Raw genomic sequence first — 15,761 nt, forward strand, 5'->3', positions numbered from 1 at the left:
AATAGCCCACTGTTTAAATTAAGTGTTTTGACTAGATTACTGTAAATGCACAAATACATAAAAAAAAGATATATATACATATACACACACACACACACACTTTGTTCCATCTTGTGTTATTCTATTCTAAAATGTTCAATATCTGAAGCATGTCAGCGGGCTGCAACTGCATTTCATTGTGAAATCCTGTATGACAATAAAGCTGAGCCTCGCTGTATGACACCCGCAACTGATTCAGCAAATCAGATGACTGAATGTTGGGTGATATTTTCTCCCCTAATGATTTGAATTAAAAGTGAACCACAAAGTAGGGAGTCTCTCATAGTTTGAGGGGTGAGTGTCATTATCCATCTTTAAAAAAAAGGTAATCAAGAGACATGATTTAGATACAATGAGGAGTGACATGTCTCCTGAGAAAACTACACCTCCTGTACAGCATCCTCCTAACTTCCATCCTTCCTCTTGGTTTCAGTCTGATATTGGACAAAGTAACTGCCCAACTAGATGTTGGCTGTTCTCCCAGAAATTAATTTCATATGCCGCACCAGACTCAATGTCACTTGTCTGGGCAGGACTAATTTAACAGCGTTAACAGGTTCTAGCTGGAACTGCTCACCGTTTGAATATTTGTCACCCGTCTTTATTTTGGGGTATTCAGACAAAGTCAAACCTGAGTAATTAAGATTTTGTGTGTCGTTTAAGACAACACTATTTACCTTTATTTGAAAGCTTATGTACCAGCATATGGGTAGACACCAGGAACACATTCAATTCAATGAATAGCAGACCCATTATCTAGAGATAGGCAGGTATACACACACTAAATCACAGGGAGTACAAAATAAAATCATAACACTGCATATCTTTCCACAAACTGAGGACTTTATTATCATGTCAAGTGCAAAGGAGCCAGTGTGCAACAAGCCCATTCAGTACAATACATTTCAGTTTCTACAAACACTGCTTAGTGCAGCCTTCACTGCTGGACAGAGCAGAGGTGATCATATACAAACGTGTTATTATCATAATCATCTAGACGTAGCAGTTTGTCAGAAGCGGTTTGCTCCTGGGGGCAGATGGCACAGCATACATTTACAGCATCAGTGAAGTATGAGGGAATCATGGGAAGGAACGATGAGTCAAGACTTTACTCCTTGGAGAACATGTGCAGGACCAGGTCGCACACACGGTTGCTGTAGCCGAACTCGTTGTCGTACCTGCAGACAAACCGGGAACAGAGATTGAGGTTACAGAGAGTGGGAAATATGGGATATTACTGATTGGAAAAATATGTCCCATCAGAGATGAGCATGGATTATAGATAGATTGTTGTTTTGCATGATAAAAATGGGCTGTTTAAATGCTCGTCCTTGTAAAGATACAACATGAAGAGCACATTTCCCAAAGGATGAAAAAAAGCATCTTCTTTTGTTGACATGGAAAATTTCTTTGTGGCGACAAAGCTACCAGATGACCCGAGTACTCACTCAGCAGAACACCTGTGCAGTTAATAAGAACTTCTCCCTGTATACACACACACACACACACTTTAATTCACACAGGGCATCCTCAGCTGATCAGTGTTCAGAGACATTAATGAACCTGCTACGCTGCAAACTGTTCGCTCACCATGAAACCAGCTTGACAAAGTGGTCGTTGAGTGCAATGCCGGCGCTGGCGTCAAAGATGGAGGAGCGAGGATCGCTGTTGAAGTCTGTAGACACAACCTGAGCAGAAAGAGGCAGACGCAACTGTTTGTACATGCAGCGGTGCAGTAAATATAGAGCTGTTCACATAGACTGTAAGAAACTAGATAAAGCTGCAGGATGTCATTTGTGATTCTGGACACATGAGGGGCAGCAGGCAGGACCTGCAGCAACACAGGCATGAATGATTGAATGTGCAAATATCTGCATATTTGGCTTTTTAGATTATAAATTCAGTGGATTTGTTTTTAACTTTAGAGATACTTCATCAGTTTAAGTTGCACGGACACCTTGATCTGCCATGTTATTATAGATTTGCTGACATCTAGTGGCTCGTGTATGGCTTTACACAAACTCGCATAAATATAATATCTGACACTTGTTCATACAATGTAGATAAAATGTAGACATTTGTTTTCTGTACCTGGTCCTCGGTGTATCCCAGAATTCCCTTCATGGGTCCCTCAGCAGCGGCCTTGATCACCTTCTTGATGTCGTCGTACTTTGCCTGAAGGACGAGACGCATCAACTCATTTAAACTGAGGGTTCAATGTGGGTTTTAAAAGTGGCAGCTAGATTTTAAGTGTTTATTATAAAGTGCGAGTCTAAATAACATTACAGGTCATTCAGCAGACGCTCTTATCCAGAGCGACTTACAGTGAGCTGACTACAGGGACAGTCTCCCTGGAGCAACTCGGGGTTAAGTGCCTTGCTCAGGGGCACAATGGTGGCAGCCTGGTATTGAACTCTGGTGTTGTCTTTGGAAGCCGTACCACTAGACCATCACCACCAATAACAGTGTTATGTCTCAAAACGACGGACGGCTACGAGTAAAAGATAAGTCTTGATTCAGTGGAAGGTCGAGCGCAAGATTTTCTTCCCCATCAACCCCACATTTACAGTAAAACAAAAGGTTAATCATCAGCTGTATATTGGTTCCAGAGTGAAGCTTTTATACATTATAAAAGGTTAGGTGATACTTACGGGTTTCTCCAGACGGACGGTCAGATCAACGACGGAGACGTTGGGGGTGGGGACACGGAAAGCCATACCGGTCAGTTTTCTGTAAGAAGACAGTCAACAATCAGATACGGAGTACAAACATCAAAACGCATTCGTTAGATGATTTTAGTTGCGTTTTATTCCCCTTGATCTCTTCTCAATCATCTCCTCCATAAAGCTCAGAGGTCAAGCTCAGCTGGTAAACAGCACTGCTTGGTGACACAATGTCCTCTGGCTGAATGTGGATCTGCTTACTCAAGTCAAAAGGTTCTGATACTTTTATAATTTCAATTAGTTTTCACCTAATTTCAGTTTAGAGTTGAGTTAGTTTTCAGAGTGACTTTGCTAGTTTCAGTTATTCAGGTTTTTGTTAGGGCCATCCATAATGTCTCAGAAGTATGTAGCTACATATACATATGAAATGTATGGTTGGAGAACTGTAGAAAAGGCCGTAAGGTTGAAATATTTTGATTAGAGAATCAACTCGAGTACTCTTTTACTACCACACTCCTCTCTCAATCATACTGACCCCAGTGGTTATCAGACCGGAGCTGAAGAGCTTGGTTAGATAGCATTTGATCGACTGCAATATTAAAGTCATGTGGAGCAATTCTTCTGGAATGTCAAGTCCGTTCAATTTCTGTGCTTCAATGTCACGAGAGTTGCCGAAAATGTATGCAGTCTCCATTTTTCAGTAGTGATATTCTATAGCTTTTTTTACATGGCCTTATCTGTACTTTTCTCTTAATAGTTTCATCTTACAACATATTTTCCACTTCACAATAACCCTGGTCACAGCCCTAAATAGAAATCATGTGAATCGTACCCGTTCAGCTCGGGGACGACCTTGCTCACGGCCTTGGCAGCTCCGGTGGAGGCGGGGATGATGTTCTGGGAGGCACCACGTCCGTCCCTCCACAGTTTACCAGAGGGACCATCAACGGTCTTCTGTGTGGCGGTGATGGCGTGGATTGTGCTCTGGAGGAGAGGCAGCAGAGGGCAGCATTAGGAGACAGATTTGTGATTTATGTGTTGAATAAAATTGTTTAGATTACATCCTATGAATTAGGCAATGCTGTTGTAGCAACAAACTATTCTACCATATCAGAGCATTTTAGTCAAGTAAGAAACACATTTGCTAGTTTCATCTTCATAAATGTTTGTTTTTCCCTTCGCTTTATGGCTGCTGGTCAGACAAAGTAATGTCATCACAGGGAATCCCTCTGATAAATTGTAGTCAACATTTGTTAGTGACGTCAATACAATTAGAAAGTTATTCATAAAAGGAATCGATAAATTACTTCAATTTTCAAACGTTCAAGCTCTTTTCCATTTATCCTTAAATGCTCTAATGTAGTAATCTTAATTATTAAAATGTCTGAGTTGTTTACCATGAGACCCTCAACGATGCCAAAGTTATCGTTGATGACCTTGGCGAGGGGAGCCAGGCAGTTTGTTGTGCAGGAAGCGTTGCTATGGAGACAAGGGACTATATGTTACCTATGCAAAGTTAAGGCATTACTTATACCAGAAGTGCAGACACTCAGTATATGTTAAGAGATGATCTTGGTTTGTCATTGGCAGAGCATTGAAAAGCATCCAAATGTTCACATGTGTTGTTGCCAAGTTTGCTAACACTTAACCTGCTGCGTCACACCGACAGGACTTCTCACTTCTGATTATCAATCTGTTAAAACTATAAAAGGTAATAAAGCATAAACTAAAACAGACTACAACTTTAAAAACAGACAAAGTAAACCAATCTACTGTATCGGAAAAGTAACCGATTAGATTTGGAATCGGCGGCGACTCACCTGACCACCGTCATGGAGTTGTCGTACTTCTCGTGGTTGACGCCCATGACGAACATTGGAGCGTCAGCGCTGGGAGCGGAGATCACCACCCTCTTAGCACCGCCCTTCAGGTGAGCCTAGAGGGACACAGAGGTCAAAGGTCGGGAAATTAATGTCAAATGAGACCGACATGACGGAGCTTTAAAATGAGTCATTATTTCTATACAAGTCATTTGTAGCTCCATTAATGCCCCAGAATAAAACAATATACTACATTATATCTTTTCAGGGTAATATTTCACCTACAGTTTGCAGTAATGGAGCACAAATTATATTAAAAGAACATAAAATCTGAAAATAGATTAAATACAGAGAAGTTTATACAGACTTCTGTTACTGACAAACATGTGAATATTTACTTCAATAATCTTTTTGAACAACCATTTCATGTTTTTTTGCTGAAACTATCCATTCTTATCATCTCCCTGGCAGTTGTTAAACTTACAGAGGCTTTTTCGATGGTGGTAAACACGCCGGTGGACTCCACAACATAGTCAGCTCCCGCGTCGCTCCACTTGATGTTGGCGGGGTCCCTCCTGTTTAAATACATCACACAACACACAAGAGGTTAGTCTGCGCTGAAACAGACTCAAAGGTTAAGCTGATAATATGCCGTGTTAAAAAATGTAAATCTAAAAGTGTGCATACTCGTGGAAGACCATGATGCTCATGTTGCCGATGACCAGCTTGCCGCCCTCGGCCTTCACCTCTCCGTGCTTCCACACACCGTGAGTGGAGTCGTACTTGAACATGTAAACCTGCAGGAGGGGAAGATGGGATGAGAGGAACATTTAAAAACAAAAGTATTAGCACCTGCATCTCACAGTAAAATACCCATTAGAATAAAAAACAAATAGGGTCTTTAAATCATTGTGTAGCTGCAACATGTCGGCTTTCAAACCTTTAGCTCGCTTAAAGCTTTAAAACCAATCATTTTGCAACTCCTCATTACCCAAAGATGTATTTGCAGACTAATCTTACTAAACTTGACCGCCTTTAACGTGCCATTAGTTTACAGGATCATGCGCGCCCATATTTCACTAAACATGACCAAAATTAACTTTGAGAATTATAAAATGATCTTTAAGCATTTGGAAAAACAAAACCGGCAGTCCTCTCACCATGTAGTCCAGATCGATGAAGGGGTCGTTGATGGCCACCACCTCGACCTTGCCTCCTGAGGCGGCGGCGCGGGTCACCAGACGACCAATACGTCCAAATCTGAATTTCAGAAGGATGTAGTCAGCAAAATCACAGCGGGGGCAGTGTGTAAACACCATTTTATTTTACAGTTTAGAGAATTCAGAGACAACCAGACATCCAACATGGATTAAAGAACAAAGTATCAAGTAAAAACTAAATCATTTAAAAACCTTTTATTTTAGAGCAGCTTTTGTGCAACACTGCTTCATACACCTCACGCCACATTGTCCCTCTCTTGCCAGCAGGTGGCACTGAAAGCCAGCTAATAAGACAGTCACAGCGAAGGACAGCAGGCCCTACAAGGCCCGCCAACCTTGACTGAAGATAACAATGGTTGGCACCGGCAGCCGAAAGCCTGTTTACGCCTAATATGGCTGCAGTCACAGCAGGTCAAACAGCGAGAGGCCTGACACTGGAGAGCGGAGCAGACGGAGCCGTTAGGACACTTATTTTAACCACTTCACTGGAAGATGAGACAGTAGCGCTCTGATAATGAGTGATCATCAGAGGAGAAATCTCCAACATCCTTCAACTTACAGGAGGAAGCAGACGTGTGGACAAGGGCGATGTTACCTCCCAGACACAGATTGACTTTTAAAGAAGGTCACACATTAACCACAGGAAAATAAAATGTACTGCAGGAGAACTGCCCACTATGGATTAAGAGAATATTGTATAGACTGAAGTGACTTTAGCATTAGCCTAAGGCAGGTGATGTTTTAAAGGTCAGTTAAGGAAGAAATTACACAGTTCTCAACTCTGCATTGTTAATACATCCTCCAACTTTTAATTATGTCTTTGAAAAGGAGATGATCCTAAAAGCTCATTTGGTTTTGCTTCTTTGCAACGGTCTGACTGACTATGCCTGAGCGCTTTCATGCAAATAAATGAATTCAGTCAGAAGTACAGAGAGAAGAGTTGCCACATAACAAAGCTCTGATGGTGACATTAGTTTGTCCATACAACAGAAATCTATTATGAACATAATGTACAACCTTTCAGAGCACAGACGAGGCTGCTGTAGTCTCGCAGAAAGTACTTTTCAGTGAAAATAAGTACTGAACCAGGCAGGTTGAACTAACCTCAGTCAACACTGTACGTGTGTAAATGACTTCTACACAACTGCAATTATTCAGATTGTGTGAAACTGCCAGCATGACTTGTAAATGTCCCAGAAATCATTGCGTCGCTAGAGTCAAAACATTTCCTGCGGAGACTCAAGTAACTCCATTACTAAAGATCATGCAAATTCTTTAACGCTGAGTAAGCGTTCTTTATCAGATTGAATACTAATATAAAGCGATAGCTGCAGCCCTCTGTGTTGCCATAACAATAACAGCTTATAGGACTTTTTGGTGAAGCAGGAAGTTTCTATGTATAATAATCAAGCGGACAGCAGGTTGAAGCAGTGAGGGGGGGGGCTCCACTGTGTGGTATACAATCTGTTCATGTTCAGCGCTGACTGAGTCCCGTTATGTAACATCACATCTCCAGCACTCACATTATATACCTACTGCAAGTTACCATGGGACCGTTTGAAACTAAACCCTGTGACAGACAATCACACACCTAAATAAGAGCCCTTGTCTCCATCTAAGATAGAAATGTCAAAGTGCACCTGGAGGTTAAAACTGACGATGGAAGGTCAGTGATTGTATTTTCATTTTTTAAAGTTAATTAAGTTAATGCTTTTTTTGATTTGGAGAATTATCTGAGGTTTGCACTCGAGTCTAGTCTCAAGATTTAGGCATTTCAAAAAGTAGAAAAATAAATCTGGTGAATTACTGACACTATATAAATGCTTTAAACTATTTTTAAACCATGCAGACCATTTAGTAGCAGTGGACAGCCACAGGTCAGAGGTCAGAGGACCAACTACTGTTCTGCCTTGCTCATGCGCAGCAGCAGTTTTCTTGCATATCTTTGCAGGGGGCGATTAATGGGAGAACATGCAAACGAGTTTGTCAGTGATAAAACCTCATTGTCTACATTTCTGCCTTCCTTTACAGGAAGAATGACATGAGTGTCAGTGGACATTAGAGTTTCACAATGTTTGTTTTGGGAAGCCACCAAGCAGCCAGAAGGCCAAAATGGACCAGAGCCCATCTTCTGTTTCTGAGGCCCAGTGTGGGCTTTGGGGTGAGGCCAGAATCACGGAGCTAAATCTCCCTGCAGCTCGACAGCAGCTGCTTCACAGAGGAGGAGGAAACGTTTCACTGGTGATCTCCTGGTGTGAGCAGCGCCTAGAAACCGCCGGCCGGATGATCTCTGAACTTCAGCAGAAAGGTTAGAGGGTTAAAAATAGACGAGGGGAGAATGAAAAGGAATGTGACAGCTGAGGAGGGCAGCGATAGACAGAAGGGGATTGAGGGTCTGAATGCGGGTGTGGAAGAAGAGGGGATGCCAACCGTGACAACACAACACCACTGTACTATAAATAGCCAGAGAATAGAAGGGTCCTGTCCATCACAAACAGCATTTAGACAAAGAAAGAGTCTCAAATAAAAGGGGAAAACATTTTATTATTAAGAAATATACACTCAGCTACCCGATGCTTATAATATTAGTGAAAAATGTTCTACGCTTGCCCTCTTATCACATTCTTCTGAACTGGAAAAGTGGCTTTAAAAAAGTCCAGATAACCAGAGAGGTTGTGTTTCTGTCAGGTTCTGTCAGCACAGACACCTCCAAGTCCCCACCCAATGGGCCTACAGGATACCATAGTGTCACGGTTCTTCAGACATGGAAGAGGGTAAACTTGTGGATTTTGGATGCAGCAGACAGTGTTTTTATTTTTATACATGCGGCCTAGAAGCTCATTGCCCCTCAAATACTCCTACCAAGAAAAGTTAAATGTATTGAAAGTTGTATTTCCTCCCATTTCATTCATGTGTATTAATAAAAGCCACCTTATTGGTTTGCACATACTGCTTACGGATCTGAGTCTTCTACATCCCATTTAAAGTTTTCCAGTGCCATACACAATCTACTGCCCTTTGGAGAGCTTTGCATAATCAGTGATTCTTATGCACTAGATCGCCTAATGAAAACTAATCCAAGTCTGTCCTGAAGACTAACCCATGCCAGAGGACAGCACTACACACACACAAAGGCAAAAACTGTAGATGAGTTTTTCTGAGTGACTAGAATCTAAATAAAAAGCACCAACTCACCCATTGATTCCAATCTTCACCATTTTGTCTGATATGGTCTTAGTCCTCACTGAAAGGGAACATACACGGTTAAGACACATGTAATGTATATAAACGACACAAAAAGGGGCACCATGGAAAGGTATGAAGCTGCAAAAAGGAATACAGAAAACGCATGTCCAAACTTACAAAATTAGACTAAACACGTAGACATTTTAACCGATTTAAAACTTTAAAAGCAGCAAGCAAATCACTTAGAAGACGGAGATCAGGTCAACAGACCATAAGGACTCAAAAAAACTCAGTTTATTGACAGTTTGTCGTAAAAAAAAATAATAATCAGAGTTTAACGCGCACAATTCAAACATTTTGACAACTTTAGTCGAAGTGAAAAGGAGAATATATAAATGTACCGTTTGTGAATGCGCCTCAGACGGTGTGTCCTCAGGGGGAGAAGAGAGAGCAGGGGACGAGTTTAGGTGCCACCGATTTTTATCCCCGCCACGCGACGCCGGGCACGCCCCTTTCAGAATTTCAAGGTCGCGTGCAGCTGCTTGTCAGAGATTATTTAAACCAGGAGAAAAGAGGTTCACAGGTGTTTCTGCACTTTCTATATTCAAAAGACACACATTTATCCGAGTTCCAGTAAAATCAATCTGACTGCTTAATTTCCTTTTTCGACATTATGTGTTTTTAATGGCCTATTTTCTGAAAAAGATCAAACCTCCGACAAGAAAGTAGTTCCAGTGCAGAGGGTAAACAATGGAGTTGCTAAGCGACAAAAGCTAAGTATCACACTGTTCCTCGGTGGTGGTTTGAGATTTCTAATTCATTTAAAAAGTAAAGTGATGAATTCAAACCTCACCTTGTTAAATATTATGTTGCTGTTACAGCCTCAGGTGGCTGATGTTAGCAATCTTTCTATAGATATTGTATATAAAGTACTATGTAATAATGACACTTTCTTCTAAATGATCCTAAACATATATTTGCTATTTGTAAAAAAAAAGTAAGTAAATAAATAACATGAATGAAACAATAATACCCATAAAGGTTATGCTTCGGTTTAAATGAGTGGACAACCAATCACATAACTGGCTCTGCCCTATTTGTCTAATTATTATTTAGTAATGTATGTACTTATTAATTTATTTGATCATATTATATTTATATTATTTGGGCTTTATTTCACAACACACATCTATCACTGTAGCTGCATTATTCTCACAAACTCCCCATTTAGCTGCTACAAGCAACCAATTAGTTTTAGCACCATTGATTAAGAAATAAAAGTTATTGACAACACAACACTTTGTACATTAATTACTTCACAAAGATTTAAAGTCAGATGCTTTCAGTGCAGCTGAACTTTTTACTGGTCCTGGTTTACTGGTCACTGTTTGACACTGTTGGTCATGTGATGCTGTGGAGCCCACTGCTATGTGAACCACAGCAGGCACAGAGGTGGAGAGGAAATGTCATGTCCGGGTCAATGTAAGCTTTGAGCTGCTTCAGTCATTATAATGTTATCCCACTGTAGGTCATGTAGCTCCTTTTAATATTTGTATCAAACAGTCTAATAACAGCTATAGAATGTACAAGAAAGCATCACAAAAAAATAAGGATGTACATTATTTAGTCCCACAGCAATAAAACAGTTTGTTCAATGTATTATATTGGCTCGGGATTGACCAGAGTTGGTGATAATGATTAAATAATTACTTCAACAGCTGCAGTTTCTACTTTTCCTTTTTCCTTCGTACACAAATCAATAGACTTTGAAAAGATGAGTGATATAAAGTGAATAAATATTTCACTTTCTGGCAATTGTTTTTTGCTGGGTGTGTTTGACGGAGCTCAGTCTCTGTGTGTTGTAATCAAGAAGCAGTGAGAGCAGAAACTTGGCTCCCCTGGTTTGCAATAAGCTGCATTTAATCACAATCAGCGTATTAATTTTTTGCTCATGCAGCAGTAGAAAACAGTTCTGAAGTGACACAAAAGAATAAGACTGAACACAATACTCTATTATGAGATCATACTTTACCTCTTTTGAGTCCTGACAAAAAAGCACACTTTCCCAATTTACAACAAGCGAGGTGATTGTTGAGGGTGAAATTGGGCTAAATGTGGATAAATATTATATTACAACAGAATATATAAGACAAAAACATTTAGCCTAGTTTTAACCTATATCCTTGTCTCATGAATCACCAAATCCATGCGTAGTTACACTTGGTTTGGTTTGAATAATCATCTACAAAATGATTTCATAAACAAGTATATCATTCATTTTATTTCAACAAAACCAAATAAAGACAAATGTTGTGATGTGTCTGTTGATTGAGAGCGCCTGTCTCTCTGAACTCTCCTGTGTATCGTTCACAGACAGACTGTCTAAGTCTATTCTTGGATAATCAATCTGCAGGCCAGATTCTCACAGATCATAACTCACATTCATTATATTCTGTCGACGCGCTGTTCAAACACAAAGGAGCAACATCTGTCCAGTCTATTATTGATGGTGTGTGCAGGGCAGTTTATTAGGCAACATGACTGGCCCGAGCACCAAAACAAATGACAGAACAAAATGTCACTATTACACACAACATTTAGTTAAAGATCCCAAGCCATTTTCACCTACTTTACTTACTGGCATGTTCTCCCTTTGCCAACGCAGAACTCAACGCAACCAAAGTCCATCATGAAACATATGTCAGTCAAATTTCAAGTCTCAAGTTCTTTTTCTCTGAGGAAACGTCCTTGATGCTGACTGTTAAAATGACATCACATCTAAAAATAGTTTTCTCCTGTGTTATTAACATTTTTTATATTGCTGAGATTACACTTTTTCAATAGGTCTAATAATTACATTTACAAGCTGCGTTTCTATGATTTCCCATGTGAGACGAAAACCATCAATGTGTTAGTATGTCTCTTAATCTTTATGACTTCCTGTCTGTGGCTCTCAGTTCCAAGCCCATTGGCTCCTACTGAAGACATACATCTTTACAAACAAAACTATATAGTTTACTTTGTTTAAAACAAAATGCACAGTCATTTCCTAAAACAGTAGTACACTGTAGTTTTTTATCAAACAAACAGAAGGAAAGAGTGCATTTGTTGGGGACTATTTACTGCGGTGGATTAATCCACATTTGGTGCTCTAGTGAGCATTTGGGGCAGCAGGACAGTGGATGTGGGAATGAGTCAAAATAAACTTCAGTGTGTGAGTTCATGGTAATGAAGGAACATACCACCCAGTGCAACAGTGTAGCTCATTGATGTTCTTTTAATAGTTTTTGGACAACAATTGAGCACTATGGCACAGAGGAAAACGATATATCAGGCTTTGATATTCACACAATAATTGTTGGGAAAATTATAGAATATTTCCAGATTTGTCCTGTAAATTAGACCTGAGTCTAAGAGTTACGTCTACACCTCTGTCGAAAAGCAACATGAGTCATACGTGGGATCCAAAACTGAAACATTTTGAGTTCTCACAATGCTCGGGCTGATGAACATACAGTTCTTTAAGTCAGCCGGTGCAGAGTGAAGGAAAGGTCAGGCTATAAATATGACATCTAGCCTTGTCATGCACCAACCTGAGCTTTCTTCATATAGTGTTAATATGTCGAGGGGCAGGAAGACACATTGAACCAGACATCGGGGTCAAAGGTTAGAGGGTAGTTTGAATGTTTGTAACCTTAATCCACAACATTAGATAAATGTGCATCTATTGTGTGCACATGCATGTGACGGTGTAATGTGATGGTGTACATACCTGCGGTTTATATAAGATCTAGCTCGAGAAATGTTTTGTCATTGGTCATGGGTGCACTCCAGCCGCACTGATAATTCCCATGATCACCAACAACCACGCTCTGTCAGAACAACAAATGGAACAGGGTTGCTATGACAACCCCTGTGGTTACACAGCTGGTTACTAATTCAAGTCTCGCCCTCGCCCGTCTGATATTTGTCTTTCTGCTGCTCAGATTGTGTGAACATGTTGGCTTCTGGCTTTGACATTTTTATGACTTTTCCTAATGAAGTCAGAGCTCTTCCATTACCCGAGGCTGGTATTTCTTACTGTTGGTTGTCAGTTTTCAGTTAAGATAAAACCTTTCACCAAGTTTGAATGTATATCCTGTGACACTGTGCCGCTGTACTTTTCCTAGAAAGTGACCCGTTTGTCAAATTCTGTGGTATTGGACCTTGGACCTTCGCAGAAAACTGAATTAATTTAAAGAACCAGTAGTTCATTTATGATTGTGACACAATTTATTGATTTCCTCAATCAATAAATGTGTATCATTTTTACAACACCATATAACACCTTTCAAGGTACCTGGTGAAGGTACAGATGAAGGCTTTTTCTTTTTTCATCCATCTTTAATTGGTTTTGGAGGTATTCTTTATCATATCATTCATTATATTCTTATAGTCTTGTGAGCAGTGTCTTGGTTTAGTAATACTATGAAACCTCTGACGGTCAGAAGACACGGTATGGCTACTGAAAATGATCACATGATCAAATGATCTACTGCTTAGATTCTGATTGAGATCTGTCCACTCTGAATGACTTGAAAACCATTTATTGACATTTGCTAGAATTCAAGATGGCATAGTCTCTGCAAATGTATAAATGACTTGAGTGATACCGGCCAAATCCTGATTGATTTTGGTTGTCTGAAGGTCACATGTTGAGTTAGTACTGTACGCTGTATCCTTCATAATAGAACATTTCCGTTGTGTAAATCAAAGACAATAGGTGCAGGACACTTAAATAAATAAACAGAAAACCATACCTATGACACAATGCTGTTTGTGAGGTTTACTTCCAGCAGATCTATTTCAAGCAGGTTAACCTCATACTAGTATACTAGTATAACTAGTACTTATAAAATTCCACAAGGATCATATAAAACAAAAAGCTGCAGCCACAAAGTAGGAAATCAACTGAACTTTATTCATATTGTGTTTTTTCTTCACCATTCTCGTTCTGAAATGATTGATTCGCCGCAGGAGGCTCAAACTGTTTATAGAGATGACCTTTTATAATTTCATTTTAAGCTGATGACATTTATAGTTTCTTCTTCATTAAACAGTTGATGTGACAGTGGATGTGGGAGAAAGGAAAAAGAAAGATGCACCACAAAGGTCAAGAAGCAGATGAAGGGAGGGGGCGATAAAACCTGCTGAGCCACCAGGACGAGGCTGTTTAGCATCTTCTAATCACTTCTCCGTCTTAAAGGAAGTGGCACTTTTGAAATGCAATAAGATATGCTTTTGAGTTGAAACTAATCATCTGTGACTTAAATAAATACAAGTTTGCTTTGCAATTCTCATTATCAGACTCTTAACTTGCTCCAGTTCCAGTGTGGATATGGCCTCAAGAAAATGAAAGGTATAATCTGATGCAGAAATGATATTTTATACATACTCAAAGCAAAATAAATATTCCTTCTCCACCAAAGATTTTATTTGACTTCATAGCTGACATGTGTGTTGACTGGTCAAACTTCTTCTTCAGTGTGTACATGTCAGACAAACTGACTAAAGACGCAGTGAGTGGACTGATCTCACAAAGGAGGATGAAGAGAGAAGACGTCCAGGGACAGATATGAGAGAGAGCAGAGGTGTAAGAAGAAGAGATCAATGAACTGTCAGGAGAAGAAATTATATAAAAAGAGCAAAACTTGACACTTAAACTTTGCCTTCAGTGAGAAAGAAATCCTTACAGTCCAGTTAAAGAAGTGGAGTACAGCGCACTGTGTACTGTCTCACTGCCGTGTGGCGCCCTCCGGTGAAGACATCAGGGAACATCAATCAATCAATCAAAAAACTTTATTGTCATTTCGAGCTATACAATGTACAATTCAAATGAAATTTCGTTTGTACTGGCTTTTACTGTAAAAGTGACTGAATAAATATTCAAAAGTGTCGTGGTGCTGATGCAGAAATATAAAATGTGTACTTAAAATATAAATGTACTTTATATAAATAACATATATACACTGTATAAAATATATACATTTAGGAGTATTAGAGTGGAGTTCACATTGCTCAGGAGAAAAGTTATTTCTGGTTCAACAGTCTGACGGTTTGGGAAAAGAAACTGTTGCAGAATCTGGTAGTTCTGCTCTTTATGCTGCGGAACCTCTTGCCAGAGGGCAGCAGGGAGAACAGGCCGTGGTGGGGGTGAGTGGGGGTCTTTTATAATGTTCTGGGCTCTGGTGAGGCAGCGTTTATTAGCAGTGTCTCTGATGGAAGGAAGAGACGTCCCGATGATCCTCTCCGCTGTCCTCACCACTCTCTGCAGAGACTTCCAGTCTGAGGTGTTGCAGTTTCCAGACCAGGTAGAGATGCAACTGGTCAGTATGCTCTCTATGGTGCCTCTGTAGAACGTGGTGAGGATGGGAGGGGGGAGCTGTGCTCTTTTCAACCTGCGCAGAAAGTGCAGGCGCTGCTGTGCCTTTTTCACCAGTGAGGGGGTGTGAAGGGACCAGGTCAGACTGTTTGTGGGTTGCACCCCCAATAACTTGGAGTGGTGTGTGACACACAGTTTGAGCATGGAAGCTTATCCTTGGCTTTTAGAAACAGAATGTGTAACAAAATTGACTCAAACGACCGAACAAAACCAGTCACTGCAACAAGTATTCAGTACATTCTTCTGGTAACACTTCTGTACTTTGACCTGTGACTGTATTTGTAGTGTGGTATTTGCTACTATTACTTTAGTAAATAAATAAATAAACTTATTCAACCAGACAAAGCAAGAAGGCGAGATAGCAAAACAGGTTTGGTGAGGTGAATAAAATGTGGTGTACTAGTGAGTTGTG

The 15,761-nt window shown here is 40.2% G+C and overlaps 1 protein-coding gene across 1 annotated transcript; it reads right to left on the reverse strand.

Moving 5' to 3' along the window:
• Positions 1–675: 675 nt before the first annotated feature.
• Positions 676–9,433, reverse strand: LOC115015592 (glyceraldehyde-3-phosphate dehydrogenase-like). Its single transcript, XM_029443051.1, has 12 exons — positions 9,330–9,433; positions 8,938–8,986; positions 5,683–5,782; positions 5,210–5,319; positions 5,007–5,097; positions 4,523–4,638; positions 4,100–4,181; positions 3,535–3,686; positions 2,691–2,769; positions 2,131–2,214; positions 1,630–1,727; positions 676–1,217 (listed from the first exon to the last, which is right to left on the reverse strand). Exons 2-12 carry the CDS (start codon positions 8,958–8,960, stop codon positions 1,148–1,150), a joined length of 1,005 nt encoding a protein of 334 aa, XP_029298911.1. The 5' UTR covers positions 8,961–8,986; positions 9,330–9,433; the 3' UTR covers positions 676–1,147.
• Positions 9,434–15,761: the final 6,328 nt, after the last annotated feature.

The sequence above is a fragment of the Cottoperca gobio genome, chromosome 11 (assembly GCF_900634415.1).
Source record: "Cottoperca gobio chromosome 11, fCotGob3.1, whole genome shotgun sequence".
Taxonomy (NCBI): Eukaryota; Metazoa; Chordata; class Actinopteri; order Perciformes; family Bovichtidae; genus Cottoperca; species Cottoperca gobio.